General features: G+C 45.1%; 1 protein-coding gene across 1 annotated transcript in view; it reads right to left on the bottom strand.

Annotated features, from left to right (window-relative positions):
• Positions 1 to 15241, bottom strand: part of LOC148142163 (amine sulfotransferase-like) — a 31533-nt gene that overhangs the window by 3867 nt on the left and 12425 nt on the right. Inside the window, exons 4-6 of the mRNA XM_087976820.1 lie at positions 9136 to 9262; positions 4808 to 4902; positions 616 to 793 (exon numbers count right to left, since the gene is read on the bottom strand). Coding sequence (XP_087832946.1) covers positions 616 to 793; positions 4808 to 4902; positions 9136 to 9262 — 400 coding nt within the window. The remainder of the gene's footprint in view (positions 1 to 615; positions 794 to 4807; positions 4903 to 9135; positions 9263 to 15241) is intronic.

Here is a 15241-nt window from a genome sequence, read left to right as displayed (position 1 = left end):
GATTTGTCACTCAGGTGCCGATTGTTGTGGTTGTAGTAGTGGATATGTTCGCTGAGCTGGGAAGTTGATTTGCAGACGTTCGTCCCCTGTCTAGGTGACATCTTCAGTGCTTTGGAGCCTCCTGTGAAGCGCTGCAATACTGTGTCTTCTGGATTCTATTTGGTTCCATTTCTGCTGATTCTGGTTGTCCATTGTAGTGGCCGGTATATTGGGTGTAGGTCAATGTGCTTGTTGATAGAGTCTGTGGCTGAGTGCCATACTGGCCACGACAACAAACAACCGGTACCAGCAACGAGTAGCAGCAGAAACGGAGCCAACTAAATTCCAGAAAGTACAGTACAGCAGCGCTTCACAGGAGGTACTGAAGATGTCACCTGGACAGGGGACAAAACGTCTGCAAATCAACTTCCCAGCTCAGTGAATATAACCACATCTAAGAAACCATCCTTGAAGACCATTAATGGTGAGAATGCACAATTAAGCCAATTATTTTTACATACTTTTTATTATTTTAAAATCCATCTCAGTAAAAATAAGGACTGAATTGATACCAATCTTCCAAGCAACCATAAAGCTGATTTGTACTAACCTGCTTGTGATCACTGCATTACTCACCTTTTCGATAAAAAGAGCCACTCTCAGAATTGAACAGGTCTGATACACCTTTGTAGTTTGTTTTTGGGTTTTCTTTCATATGTTTAAATGTGCATTGATTCAAAATTGACTCCAAGGTTTCTTCGTCCAATTTTTTATTTAGAAAAGATGCAACTTTTTGGACCACACTCCGGAGATCCTTCAATAATTCAGAACGGGAAGTCATTCAAAAATAAATCTAAAACATAATTATTTTCTAACATTCATAAATCTGACTAGCTTTCTCCTATAATTAAGGTATACACATTTACTTCAAACTTAGCAATACAATTTTTAATCAAATCATAAAAATTGTATACTGCCTCATAATGACTATAATTCAAATTTTTTTCAACATCGTCAGAATGAATTGCCCTGGTATAGTGTATTTATTAATAGCTTCTGGTGTTGTTCCAGTGCGTTAAGGTGCCTGCTGTGGGTAATTCACATTTCAGCTCCATGAGGAATGTGGGAAGGACAATGGCTTTGTAGACCAGAAGTTTAGTCTGAGCCTGTAGGTCATGGTCTTCAAACACCCTTCTTCTGAGATAGGCACAGTCTCCACTGGCACAGCTCAGATGGTGTATTTCTGCATTGAAGTTGGCCTTAGAGCAGAGAAGGCTGCTGAGGTATAGAAGGTGATCCATGTTTTCAAGGAGATGGTCATTGGCCCTTGTTGTAGGAGAGGTGGAGAGATTAATGATGGAGTACTAGAGTGCTTTATATGTTTAAGGCTGAGGCATAGGAGCTTTTGTTCCTTGGCAAAGCCATCCAAGATTCACTGCAGATCTTCCACAGAGCGTGCTGTGATGGCATTGTCATCAGCATATTGAAACTCCAAGTTGGAGGTAGTGGAGACCTCGTCCTTGGCCTTGAGCCTATAATGGTTGAACAGTCTGTGATCCATATGTTAAATGATTTGAATTTCCTTGGGCAGGTTTTAGCCAGTGAGATGGAGGGTGGCATCAATGAAGATGGTGAAAAGAATAGGTGCGATGATACAACCCTGTTTGACCCTGTCTCTACTGTGAAAAGCTCAGGCTCCAATCCACATTTGCTAAGCACTGTCTCAGACATGTCAACATGCAGCAGCCTCAGTATCCCGATGAACTTATCAGAGTAGCTGCATCATGACAGTATCCGGCACAGAGCCTGATGGTTGGCTGTGTCAAAGGCCTTAGATTGGCTAATGATGGCTTTGTAAAGTGATTGTTTCTGTGCCTGGCATTGAAGTCTCCAAGAAGAATTACCAGCAGCTTTCCCTTTCCAGAAGAAAGTGGCCTCCATCAGCATGGCAGGTTTCAGGAAGAGCAGCAAGGTCGCTCTGGCATCTCTTCAGTTCTCTGGCTATGATCGCAATTCTTCTCTCAGGTTGGTCACTTCTCAGGTCAGTCAGGGTTCTTATATTCCAGGCTCCAAAGTTTATTATTCTTTGTTTCTGACTACGTGTAAGTGATCCCTGTGGACCCATAACCCAGTCGGGAATTTTGAGGCAGGTATTCATTAGAACATCTTTCCCAGCCCCCTCACCTACTGGGTTGAGCAGCGCAGTTCCTAAACAGAGGTGAGTGCAGCTGTGGAAATGCTCTATCTTGTTGTCCAGGAGCAGGACAACTGAGTCTGACACCCACCACCTAGTGTGTCCGTTGGTGACCAAAGGTTTCCAGATATCACAGTCCTGCCCCCTCCACTACTAGATGATCACCATAGGACTTTTGTCCGAGATGTAAGTCGGACAGGAACGTCTTGGGAGGATGCCTGTGTGTAATGTCTTTTAACGTGGGGGTGTGAGTGCAGGAGAACAGACAGCCGCCACATGGATCATTATAGATAGGGGTTGAAGCCCAGTGATTTGGAGGCCGAGATGACTGGCTGCTGTTCTCTGTTGCAGATTTCATTCACCCTTGACAAGCATTGTGATGCTCTAATTTAAATTCAGCTCCCATTCTCCACCATTGAGGTCTTTATGCTTTGTTTGGAACCTCATCCTTAACCTTACTACCCTCCAGAGGGTTTAGCTCTGGGGTTCCTAAGTGTACCCAAGAGGATAGCTTCTAACATTTTCCTTGGAGAAGTTCATTGACATTGCCCACAACTTCCACCCCACCCTCAAAATCACTTGATCCACCTCAGACACCTCCCTCCCCTTTCCTGACCTCCCAAACCCACTCCCCCAAAACTCCATCCCGTTCTCCCAATTCCTCACCCTCCACCGCATCAGCTTGGATGAGGGGACATTCCACTCCCAACAATCCCAGATGTCCACCTATTTTGAACAACGCACTTTTCCTCCCTCTGTCATCCAGACAGCCTTCCACTGCAGTGACTCCATTCCCCATTCCACTGGTCTAAACTACCCACCCTCCCCCAAACACAATAAAGACAGAGTCCCCATTGACTTGTCCTACCAGTCCACCAGTCTCCGCATCCAATGCATCATGCTTAAACACTACTGCCAACTTCAAATAGACCCCACCACCAAGAACATCTTCCCCTCTCCATCCCTCTCTGCCTTCCACAAGGACTGTTCTCTTTGCCAATCCTTGGTTTGCACCACTCTCTCCACCAACCCCCCCCCCCCCCCACCCCAATTCCAGGTACCTTCCCCTGAAACCAGAAAAGATGCAAAACCTGCTGGCACTCCACCCCCCTCACCTCCATCCAAGGCCCCAAACAGTACTTCCAGGTCAGACAGAGGTTCACCTGTCTCTCTCCCAATCTAGTTTATTGTATCCATTGCTCCTGATCTGGTCTTCTCTACATCGGGGAGACCAAACGTAAACTTAGGGAACGGTTCACCAAGCATCTCAGCCAGGCCCTTGGGGCTAACTGGACCACTCAGTCACTGCCCATTTTAATTCCCCATCCCAATCCCTTTCCAACATGACATCCTTGGCCTCCTCCATTGCCACAATGAATCAGACCTCATATTGGAGGAACAATACCTCATCTTCTGCCTGGGCAGCCTACAGCCCGAGGAATCAACATTGAGTTCACCAATTTCAAGTGACTTCCCTTCCTATTGCCCAACTCCCTTCCCAGCCCCTTCTCTTCCCTTCAATTCCTGCCCCTCACCCCCTTTATCTGCAGCTCCCCTTAGATCCATTCCCAGTCCTGAAGAAGGGTTACACCATGTTGACTTCTCCACCTCCACATGCTGCCTGGCCCACTGTGTTCTTTCAGCCTTCTGCTTGTCTACCTTGGATTCCAGCATCTGCCTTTTTTTTGTCTGTAACCTAGTTTTTGGCATCTGTCCCACTTCCTTTTTTCTAATGGAACCTTCTCCAAATCTAGGGAAATTTGGGAATTAAATTTGACACATCAACTACCTGATAATTCACTTATTTTCAGCGCCAAAAAGAAAAGACCCATCAAGACCCAGAAACTTGTCAGCCTGTAGCGCCAACAATTTACTCAATACTACTTCTCTGACGTTTGTAATTTATTTGAGTTCATCACCTCTTTCCATTTCCTGATTTATCATTTCCTCAATAAATATTTTTTCTATCTTGCCATGTCTCTACTCTTTGATTTGTCACTTTTTCATTATTATGATCCCTTGTCTTCATTATTTAGTTTCAAAGTTTTTCTGCTTCCCTACTTGCATAGCTCATTAGAACATTGGTTCCACCAAAACCCAAGTACAGACCATCCCAATGGGACAACCCTCACTTTCCCTGGTACTGATGCCAGTGTCTCATGAAGCATGGCCCACATGTTAACATTAACCAGCCATTTTACCCATTTTTGTTTGTTTTATATTTCTAACCATGTGGAAAGTTTTGCTGATTTCCACCTTTGTTATTGTTTAACCAGCAGCACTGTCAACTAAACATGCTGCCAAATCTCTCTTCTAGTGAGGTAGTTTGAAGAAAACAACTCCCACTTTTCCCAAAATGATAGCCATTCTGACTTTCTTTCATTCATTCATTAATGGATTGGGAGCACTGGTTGCTAGTTTGGCCGACAGATGTTGCCTGTCCAAAATAGAATTGCCCATTCAATTTGCATACTTAGAATTTTGAGAATGTTCTTCAAAGTAAACATTCTGATTTATAGAAAACCTGGACACAGAACATTTAATAACATATTCCTTGCTGTAATTGTTTCAGGTCCATATAATTCATGATTTATTCAGCATCTTTGGTTCCATATATAAACAAATATCACTTACATTTTTCATATCCTCATATGCCACAAACAAGATGTTGAGTTCATCTTTATGACTGTGCCAGTCTCTGATATGTTCAAACCAAGATCCAAAAAACACTTCAAAAAAGAGTAAATATAGTGAGTCATCCACAAACATTCACTTCTGTCATTGCATGTCTGTTAATATTTATTGTAAATAATTGTGGTTAGTACTGATCCTGTGCCGCTCAACTTTTCACAAGCTACCATTCTATAAATGCTTCCTTTATTGCAATGTATTTTATTAGCCAGTCACCTGTTCATGCTGATGCACTACCTCCAATACCATGGCTCTTATTGAGTGGCCTTATATGTGCTGTGCCTTATTGAATGCCTTTTTGAATCCCAAAAATGTCAGATCTACTGGTTCCCTTTTATCTCACCTGCTTGTTACCTCGAGAAAGCACACTAATAAATTTCCCAGGCATCATTTTCATCTCGTGAAGACATGCTGACTGTGCTTGGATATATTGTGTATTTCTAAACCCTCTCCTATTACACAAAATACTTTATTGTTTGCCCAATGACATTTAAACTTTTGGAATAAATGTAAAATACTGCAGATGTTGGAAATCTGAAATAAAAACAAAACGAGCTAGGTAAACTGAGCAGATCTGGCAGCATCTGTGGTGAGAGAAAACTGAGGTGATTCGAGACCAATATTACTCTTCTTCAGAAATGAAAGGAACTGGAAAGTTGTGGTTGCCAGGATGTTGGCAGAGGGGGAGCAGTCGTGGGTGCGACAGATTGTGAGGCTATCCCCAGCAAAACATAAGAGTACTAATGATGATAAAGTGAACTAGAAATCTAAATGAAGGTATGACAAGGAGAATATGTATCTGTTTTGCCGTCAGCAGTCAACAAGAAATTGAAGATATGGCCAGCAGAGGGATGTAAGAGAAATGGAGGATAGAGGCCATGGAGATGTCAAAGTACCGAAGAGGAAACCAGTGTTAAGCTAACTGGGAGATAGTTGTCTGTTTTTTTTCCCTCTTCTTCTGTTTTTGAATAAGTATTTCCACTGGCAGTTTTCTATTGCAGAATCTATAAATTCCTGTTCAACTACTACCAGTATGTCCACTATCTCTGTGGCTACTTCCTTTGAAATCCTTGCACCCATCAGTTCCCTTCCCCACCTTTTCCTCCACGACATCAATGATTGTAGCAGTGCTACCTCATGCTCTCATGAGGAGCTTGAACAGTTCATCAACTTCACAACTACCTTCCGCCCCAACTTCAAATGCACCTGGAGTATCTCAGACACCTCCCTCCCCTTCCTGGACCTCCCCATCTCCATTGCAGCGACTGACTAAACACAGATGTTTAGTACAAACCCACAGACTCCCACAGCTTCCTGAACTACACCTCGTCCGCCCTGCCTCCTGTAAAAACACCATCCCCTATTACCAATTCCTCTGTGCTCTGCAGCATCTGTTCCCAGAATGACCAATTCCACCATAGAAAATCCCAGATGCCCTCCTGCTTCAAAGATTGCAATTTCCTCTCCCATGTGGTCAATAATTCTCTCCAGCTCATCCCCTCCACTTCCCGCACCTCTGCCCTTGAGCCCAACCCCTCCCAATGCAACAAGGACTGAACCCACCCAATCCCCAGTCCTCACCTTCCACCCCACCAACCTCCATATACATTGCATTATCCTCCACCACTTCCACCACCTACAAACAGATTCCACTGTTAGCGATACATTTCCCTCCCTGTCTCTATCAGCATTCCGGAGAGACCATTCCCTCCGTGATTCCCTTGTCAGATCCAAGTTCCTCCCCCCTCCCCCCACCAGCTTTCACCCCATACCCAGCACCTTCCACTGCCACCGCAGGAAGTGCAAAGTACTTACTGAGACCTCCCCCCTCACCTCTGTCCAAGGCCACAAAGGATCCTTCCACATCTAACAGTAATTTACCCGTACTTCCACACACATCATCTACTGTATCCATTGCACCCGATGTGATCTCCTCTACAGCAGGGAGACAGGACGCCAACTTGCGGATCATTTCAGAGAACATCTCTGGGACATCCGCACCAATCAGTCCCACCGCTGTGTCGCTTAACACTTCGACCCCACCCTCCCACTCCACCAAGGACATGCAGGTCACTGGGCCTCTTCCATCACCACACCCTTACCACCCGACACCTGGGGGAAGAATGCCTCATCTTCCGCCTTGGGACCTACAAACACATGGGAATAATGTGGATATCACTAGATTTTTAATTTCCCTTCCCCCCACTTAGACCAGTCCCAAGCCTCCAACTCGGCACTGCCCTCTTGACTGTCCATCATCTTTCTCATCTGTCCACTCCACCCTCATCTCCAACTTATCATCTTCTCCCCTGCCTTCATCTATCTATTGCATTCCAGCTACCTTCGCCCCCACCCCAATCCCATTTATCTCTCAGCCCCCTGCCCCCCAAGCCTCATTCATGATGAAGGGCACATGCCGATTCTCCTGCTCCTCAGATGCTACCTGACCTGCTGTGCGTTTCCACACCATACTCTTTGACTCTGATAGTTATTATGTGATATTTTAGCCTTTTGATTATTTCACATTTTGGGAATGCTATTCATGTCTTCTACTGTGAAGATTGTCACAAAGTATTATTCAACTCCTGAGCCATTTCTTGGTTCCCCATTCTTATTTTTCTCGTCTTCTTAGAGAAAAGGGCCTTTTTTAAAACATATTTAAAAAGAGCTTTTATTATTTCCTTTTACATTACTTGCTAATTTGCCCTCGGTTCATTTTCTCCCTAAATTATATTTTGGCCTTTTAAACTTTCCCAATCCTGTGGTTTACCACATTGTCTTTCACTCGGATACTAACCTTAACTTCCTTGGTTAACCAGGATCCATTTATCCCCTTGCTTGGATTATAGAGAAGTGACTGGTGGTGATTTAACCTAAGTGTTCCCAGATCTTAGGCGAGAGAAGAGGTTGAGAAGGAGAGTCCTTCATGGTAACCTCAAACTGGTGATGGGAATTGAACCCACACTGTTGGCATCACACTGCTCAGTAGACCCACAATCTAGCCAACTAATTCCCAATGCACATAGTGTTTTGAAGAAAAGAAATGAATTAATGCTACAAATAGACGTTAACGTGTATGATCCAACAATAATTACAGAGACATTGTTGCATGGAGATCAAAGCTACAAACTAAATATTCAGCCGTAGCTGCCTATTGAAAGGTCAGACAGGAAGGGAGGTTAGATTACTTACAGTGTGGAAACGGGCCCTTCAGAGGACCCAGAGGAAACCCACGCAGAATGTGCAAACTCCACACAGTCAGTCGCCTGATGCAGGAATTGAACGCAGGTCTCTGGTGCTGTGAGGCAGCAGTGCTAACCATTGCCACTGTGCTGCCCACGTTGGTGAGACTTGTTTGATAGTACACGAATGATAAGTGTAGTAACAGGAAATTATCTAGGATTGGATGGTATCAAATTTACATGGAAGGAGGTAAGAAGTAACAAGGGAAAGAAGACACGAAGTGGTAGTTTTCTGCAGGCCTTCTAACAGTTGGTGTTCTGAAGAACAGAATTAATCAGGATATAATAAGGGCATCGGTTTAGCTCAGTTGGCTGGATTGTGAGTTTACAGACCAGTGTGATGCTAACAGTGTGTATTCAACTGCCCTCACAAGTTTGAGGTTACCATGAAGGACTGTCCTTTCCAACCTCTTCTCTCGCCTGAGGTCTGGGGGCACTCAGGTTAAATCACCACCTGTTGCTTCTCTGTAATAAGAGAGTCCCTATGGTCTGCGAAAACTATGGGGACACAACAACTATATGCATTTAAGTAAACAGTCATTAATTTTGTCTTTTTGCCAGCTGTCTCTTCTTTGACCATAGTTGCTTACTTTTAAATGCTTGTACACTCTGTCCCACGCTGGATACCATTGTCACTATAATTTCCCTGTAATACCATCAGATCATTTTGCTTTATAAGTCGACATACTCCCCACCCAAGCCGTCCTCATCATTTGTTGTTGGTTGACACTCGAAACATATGCTGAAGTTTGTGGAAAATGGACCGTTTCAACAAATATGGCGGAGAAAGCTGGAACAGCTGTTTGATGTCATGATATGACGAGCTGGGAGGCTTCAGGTGTGTGCACGTATGTTCATTCCTGTATACGGAGTAGAGTAGGACCACATCAGGAGCAGCTCAAAGAGCTGTGTTCATCCCTCTGAAGGTTTTGGCTTTTGGAGCTGAATTTCTAGCTCAGAGAATCTTAAACAATTTGATTATTTAAAATATTTGATAAGTCCAAACAAAACTTTTGAAAAAAAACATACCATTCCCTTCAACAAAATTCTCTAAGAAATCCTGAAAATTCTTTGGTGCCTCCAAGAAACGACTATATTTGTGAAAGTGATATGATGACACAATCACATCCTTGGGATTTCTGGTGACATAAATAATCTGGGTGGGAAACAAATACAAGAACAAATACAAATTAGTTGTCAGCTGCTGTTCATTTCATAATGCCTATACTGGGCAATAATCAATCCAAACAATTAGGTTTAGTGCAAAAGCTAAAATTGCTGGAAAAGCTCAGCAGGTCTGGCAGTATCCGTGGAGGGAAATCAGTTAACATTTTGTGTCCTTGCTCAGAACTGGACCTGAAACGTTAACTCTGATTTCTCTCCACAGTTGCTGACAGACCTGATGAGCTTTTCCAGCAATTTCTGTTTTTTCTTTCTAATTTGCAGTTCTTGATTTTTAATTAGATTTAGTGCACTTGGTTTCTCAGTGCTTGTTTCATTCCTCTTACTTTGATTCAATACTTCTATACCATTTTCACATCTTAATTGTATTGTGACAGAATGCATAAATAACGCCTTTTACTGCACAATCATCACTGTGTGTAGAGGATAATAAGCCTTTAAAAGTCATTTCCCAGATCACAACATATAGATTAGGAAGGAGATTTTTCTTCTGGCAGCCAGAAAGAGCCACACAGCATCCAAGTGACTGCCAGTCTTTTTAGTGACTGTGTGAAAAATATTTCCTCTGGTCAGTCCTAAATTTATCATTGAGGAGAAAGTGAGGTGCTGGAGATCAGAGATGGAAATGTGTTGCTGGAAAAGCGCAGCAGGTCAGGCAGCATCTCGGGAACAGGAGAATCGACGTTTCGGGCATTAGCCCTTCTTCAGGAATTCCTGAAGAAGGGCTAATGCCCGAAACGTCGATTCTCCTGTTCCCTAGATGCTGCCTGACCTGCTGCGCTTTTCCAGCAACACATTTCCATCCCTAAATTTATCATTGTCTATTTTAAACTTGTGACTGCTTATTCTACTCCATATTAAACGGAAAGTATCTTTTGAAATTTACCACCTCCAGTTGTTTCACTTTGTAACATTCCTTTGTAAGATAAAATATCAAAAAAACATTTTACGGGCTAAGTGCTGGCAGGTGGAACTAGATTGGGTTGGGATATCTGGTCTGCTTGGATGGGTGGGACTGAAGGGTCTGTTTCTGTGTTTTTCATCTCTATGACTCTTTTGCAGTCTGAAAATGAGAAATATCTCCAAGCTTCCCTTCTCACTTAGATCTCTACCAAAACTATCATCAGCTTTATACGTTTCTTCTGCTTCTTCAAATATACTTCATCCAATTTATGACATGATTTTTTAGATGGTCATTCAATTCATTTTCTTTTTCTCTCTTTGAATGCATACATAGTCCCAGATGGCCTCCTTCTTCCACGATTGCAACATCCCTTCCCACGTGGTTGACGATGCCCTCCAGCATATCTCCTCCACTTCATGCACCATTGCCCTTAAAACCCACCCCTCCCAATGCAACATGGACAAAACCCCCCTAGTCCTCACCTTCCATCCCACCAACCTCCGCATACCATGCATCATTCTCCACCACTTCTGCCACCTCCAAACGGACCCCACAAACAGAGATATATTTCCGTCCCCACCCTAGTCAACGTTCTGAAAAGACCATTCTCTCTGCGACTCCCTTGTCAGGTCTACGCACCCCCACCAGCCCACACCCCACTCCTGGCACCTTTTCCTGCCACTACAAGAAATGCAAAACCTACGCCCACACCACCTCCCTTACCTCCGTCCAAAGCCCCAAGGGATCCTTCCACATCTGTCAGAAACTTATTTATACTTCTACCAATGTCATCTATTGCATCTGTTGCACCTGGTGTGGTCTACTGTATATCAAGCAGACAGGACGCCTTCTTGCAGATCATTTCAGAGAACATCTCTGGGACACTCGAACCCACCAACCACACCCCTCTGTGGCTGAACACTTCAACTCTCCCTCCCACTCCATCAAGGACATGCAGGTTCTGGACCTCCAGGCGTCTGGTGGTGTGGGAGCGGTGGTGAAGGAGGCCCAGGACCTCCATGTCCATGGCAGAGTGGGAGGGGGAGTTGAAATTTTGGGTCACAGGGCGGTGTGGTTGATTGCTGCGAGTGTCCCGGAGATGTTCCCTAAAGCGCTCTGCTAGGAGGCGTCCAGTCTTCCCAGTGTAGTAGAGACCGCATCGGGAGCAATGGATGTAATAAACGATATTAGTGGATGTGCAAGTAAGACTTTGATGGATGTGGAAGGCTCCTTGAGGGCCTTGGATGGAAGTGAGGGAGGAGGTGTGGGTGCAGGTTTTGCAGTTCCTGCGGTGGTAGGGGAAAGTGCCAGGATGGGAGGGTGGGTTGTAGGGGCGGCATGGACCTGACCAGGTAGTCATGGAGGGAACGGTCTTTGCGGAAGGCGGAAAGGGATGGGGAGGGAAATATATCCCTGGTGGTGGGGTCTTTTTGGAGGTGGTGGAAATGTCGGCAAATGATTTGGTTTCGCATAAACCAAATCATCCACCGACATTTCCGCCACACCTCCTCCCTCACCTCCATCCAAGGCCCTAAAGGAGCCTTCCATATCCATCAAAGTTTTACCTGCACATCCACTATTATCATTTATTGCATCCGTTGCTCCCGATGCGGTCTCCTCTACACTGGGGAGACTTGCCGCCTCCTAGCAGAGCGCTTTAGGGAACATCTCCGGGACACCCGCACCAATCAACCACACCGCCCTGTGGCCCAACATTTCAACTCCCCTTCACACTCTGCCGAGGACATGGAGGTTCTGGGCCTCCTTTACCGCCGCTCCCTCACCACCAGACGCCGGCAGGAAGAACGCCTCATCTTCTGTCTTGGAACACTTCAACCCCAGGGCATCAATGTGGACTTCAACAGTTTCCTTATTTCACCTTCCCCCCACCTCACCCTAGTTCCAAACTTCCAGCTCAGCACTGTCCCCATGACTTGTCCTACCTGCCTATCTCCTTTTCCACCTATCCACTTCACCCTCCTCCCTGACCTGTCACCTTCATCCCCTCCCCCACTCACCTATTGTACTCCATGCTACTTTCTCCCCACCCCCACCCTCCTCTAGCTTATCTCTACACGTTCAGGCTCTCTGCCTTTATTCCGGATGAAGGGCTTTTTTCCGAAACGTCAATTTTGCTGCTCCTCGGATGCTGCCTGAACTGTTGTGCTCTTCCAGACCACTAATCCAAATTCTGGTTTCCAGCATCTGCAGTCATTGTTTTTACCATATTCTTGAACCAGTTAAACTCTTTGTGGTGTTGATACATCCATGGTCTGTTGGGAAGGATTTTCGACCAGATAATTTGGTCTTATCAGTAAATTTGAGAACTAAGTGCAAACCAAGTTATTGGAGAAATATTAGCCACCCAATATAGATGAGTGTTTTTGCGAAGAGCAAATTAAAGTGAACAGAAATCTGTGGCATGCCAAGAAACAGGCAGGAACTTGGAGATTTTTGCATTTAACCAAAGCATCTTTGCTAATGTGGCCATTGCTCAATCATAAATGATATTTTAACATGTTGACATGCAATTAGAAGGAGTTTTAACCTTGGATTTGGTCTTCAGCTCTATGCACACAGCTTTCCAGGACCACCTGAAAGTCCCAGGTAAAGCAGTGGGGATTAACAGGGCTGAACAATTGACAGGCAAGAATGGCTTTAAAGACTAACATATGACATTGCTTCCTAACTTATGTAAAAGAGCTTTGCTCACAAGTCTTGTTCTCAGAGTATTTCATCACTCCATGGGAGGTGATGTCAAACCTTTGGAGGTCATTTGCACTATTTAGCTTTTTTTTTGCCCTTGGCCTGCACTTTCCAGCTGACAGCCTTGTCATCAGCATGGCGGGTGTTTAGGAAACTCTATCTTAACAACTGTAAAAAAGGTAGCTTCCCTTTAACTTCACACCTCTGCATAAAACAAAAGGAATGAAGATCGAGCACTATCTTACAGGAGACAAAACCTTCAACAGTGGGCATACTGGCAGCAAATTAAAATTTTGCACAAGGTGGAACCCCATGTTTAAGGAGACTCAGACATTCTGCTTGCTGGTTGCTGTTAATTGCAAATGGGCCACTAAACATGATTAGTTTCAATTCAAGATCCAGTACAGTTTAGGCAAATTACAATGTAAATGTTGAGACCATTCACCGTAAGACTCCCCACCGGAAAAACAACCTGGGGCTAATTGAAGGCTGGTGGCTGGTACTCTGCCAATGAACAAAGTCAAAAGCAGCTAATGAACAAAGTCAAAAGCATTCCCTCTGACATACAGGTTACGATTCAGCCAAGTCCCTTCAATGCGCATATGAGTGAGATCCAAACCAAGGTAGAGCCAGGAATAGTTTTGTTTTTGACATCTCTCTCAAAAAGGCCTCAGACAACTCAGCTGATTGACTTTGACCACACCACAACAAGAAGGCTCAACAGCTGCCAATCTGATGCCAGCTGATGAAGGAATCCAAACAGGCACAAATGCTGTTGAGATCCTGAAAAGGATCAGACAAGAGCAATAAGATTTCTGAAGGCTGCTCCATGACACAGAGAGCGGTGATGCAGCTCATGCTTCCTAAAAGCCTCAAGTGGCAAGAGTTAATTGGGGTTCATGATCAAGCACAACACCAAGCAATGGGAAGAATTACTGCCCTGATCAGAGAGCAGTGTTACTGCTTCTGGATGGCTGCTGATATTGAGGAATACTGATGAAGTTGAGAGAGGTATACTTTTGCCAAGCAGCAATCAACCTCATCCTGGCATGGGATCCCTGGTGATCAAAAGACCTCCAGAGGTCCTTGCAGTGGATTTTCCAGACTTTGACCCCAGCAATTAACAGGCCAAGCAGATTCTCATACACATGAATGTCTTCAAGTTTGTACAGGACATTCCCACCTATGACAGAGAGCCTAAATTATTGCCAAAATATTACTGTGTGAGTGGTTTATCTGTTTCAGAGTTCCATCTTGGATTCACAGCAATCAGGAATGCAATTTCAAAAGCAAGATCCTGTCGGAGCTTTGCAAGGCCTACGACATTGCCAGAGGGTAATCGAAAGTGCCAACTATTCAACCACACAGTACAAGTTGGTTTATGAATCTGTTCAGACACAGCTCTGGACCAGGAGAAAGTGAGGACTGCAGATGCTGGAGATCAGAGCTGAAAAATGTGTTGCTGGAAAAGCGCAGCAGGTCAGGCAGCATCCAAGGAGCAAGAGAATCAACTTTTCGGGCATAAGCCCTTCTTCAGGAATGAAGAGAGTGTGCCAAGCAAGCTAAGATAAAGGTAGGGAGGAGGGACTTGGGGGAGGGGCGTTGGGAATGCGATAGGTGGAAGGAGGTTAAGGTGAGGGTGATAGGCCGGAGAGGGGGTGGGGGCGGAGAGGTCGGGAAGAAGATTGCAGGTCAAGAAGGCGGTGCTGAGTCCGAGGGTTGGGACTGAGCTAAGGTGGGGTGAGGGGAAATGAGGAAGCTGGAGAAATCTGCATTCATCCCTTGTGGTTGGAGGGTTCCTAGGCAGAAGATGAGGCACTCTTCCTCCAGGCGTCATGTTGCCATGGTCTGGCGATGGAGGAGGCCAAGGACCTGCATGTCCTTGGCGGAGTGGGAGGTTGGTTGGTGCGGGTGTCCCAGAGGGGTTCTCTGAAACGTTCCGCAAGTAGGCGGCCTGTCTCCCCAATGTAGAGGAGGCCACATCGGGTGCAGCAGATGCAGTAAATGATGTGTGTGGAGGTGCAGGTGAATTTGTGACGGATATGGAAGGATCCCTTGGGCCTTGGAGGGAAGTGAGGGGAGAGGTGTGGGCACAAATTTTGCATTTCTTGCAGTTGCAGGGGAAGGTGCCAGGAGTGGAGGTTGGGTTGGTGGGGGAAATGGACCTGATGAGGAGTCGCAGAGAGAGTGGTCTTTCCAGAACACTGATAGGGGAGGGGAGGGAAATATATCCTTGGTGGTGGCGAAAATGACGAAGGATGATATGATGTATCTGGAGGTTGGTGGGGTGGTAGGTGAGGACCAGTGGGATTCTGTCCTGGTGGCAATTGGAGGGGCGGGGTT

This window comes from Chiloscyllium plagiosum, unplaced genomic scaffold (assembly GCF_037043375.1).
Source record: "Chiloscyllium plagiosum isolate Xiang-an unplaced genomic scaffold, Cpla_swu_hap1 HiC_scaffold_30, whole genome shotgun sequence".
In the NCBI taxonomy this organism is placed as follows: domain Eukaryota; kingdom Metazoa; phylum Chordata; class Chondrichthyes; order Orectolobiformes; family Hemiscylliidae; genus Chiloscyllium; species Chiloscyllium plagiosum.
This window is presented reverse-complemented; position numbering and strand designations above follow the sequence as displayed.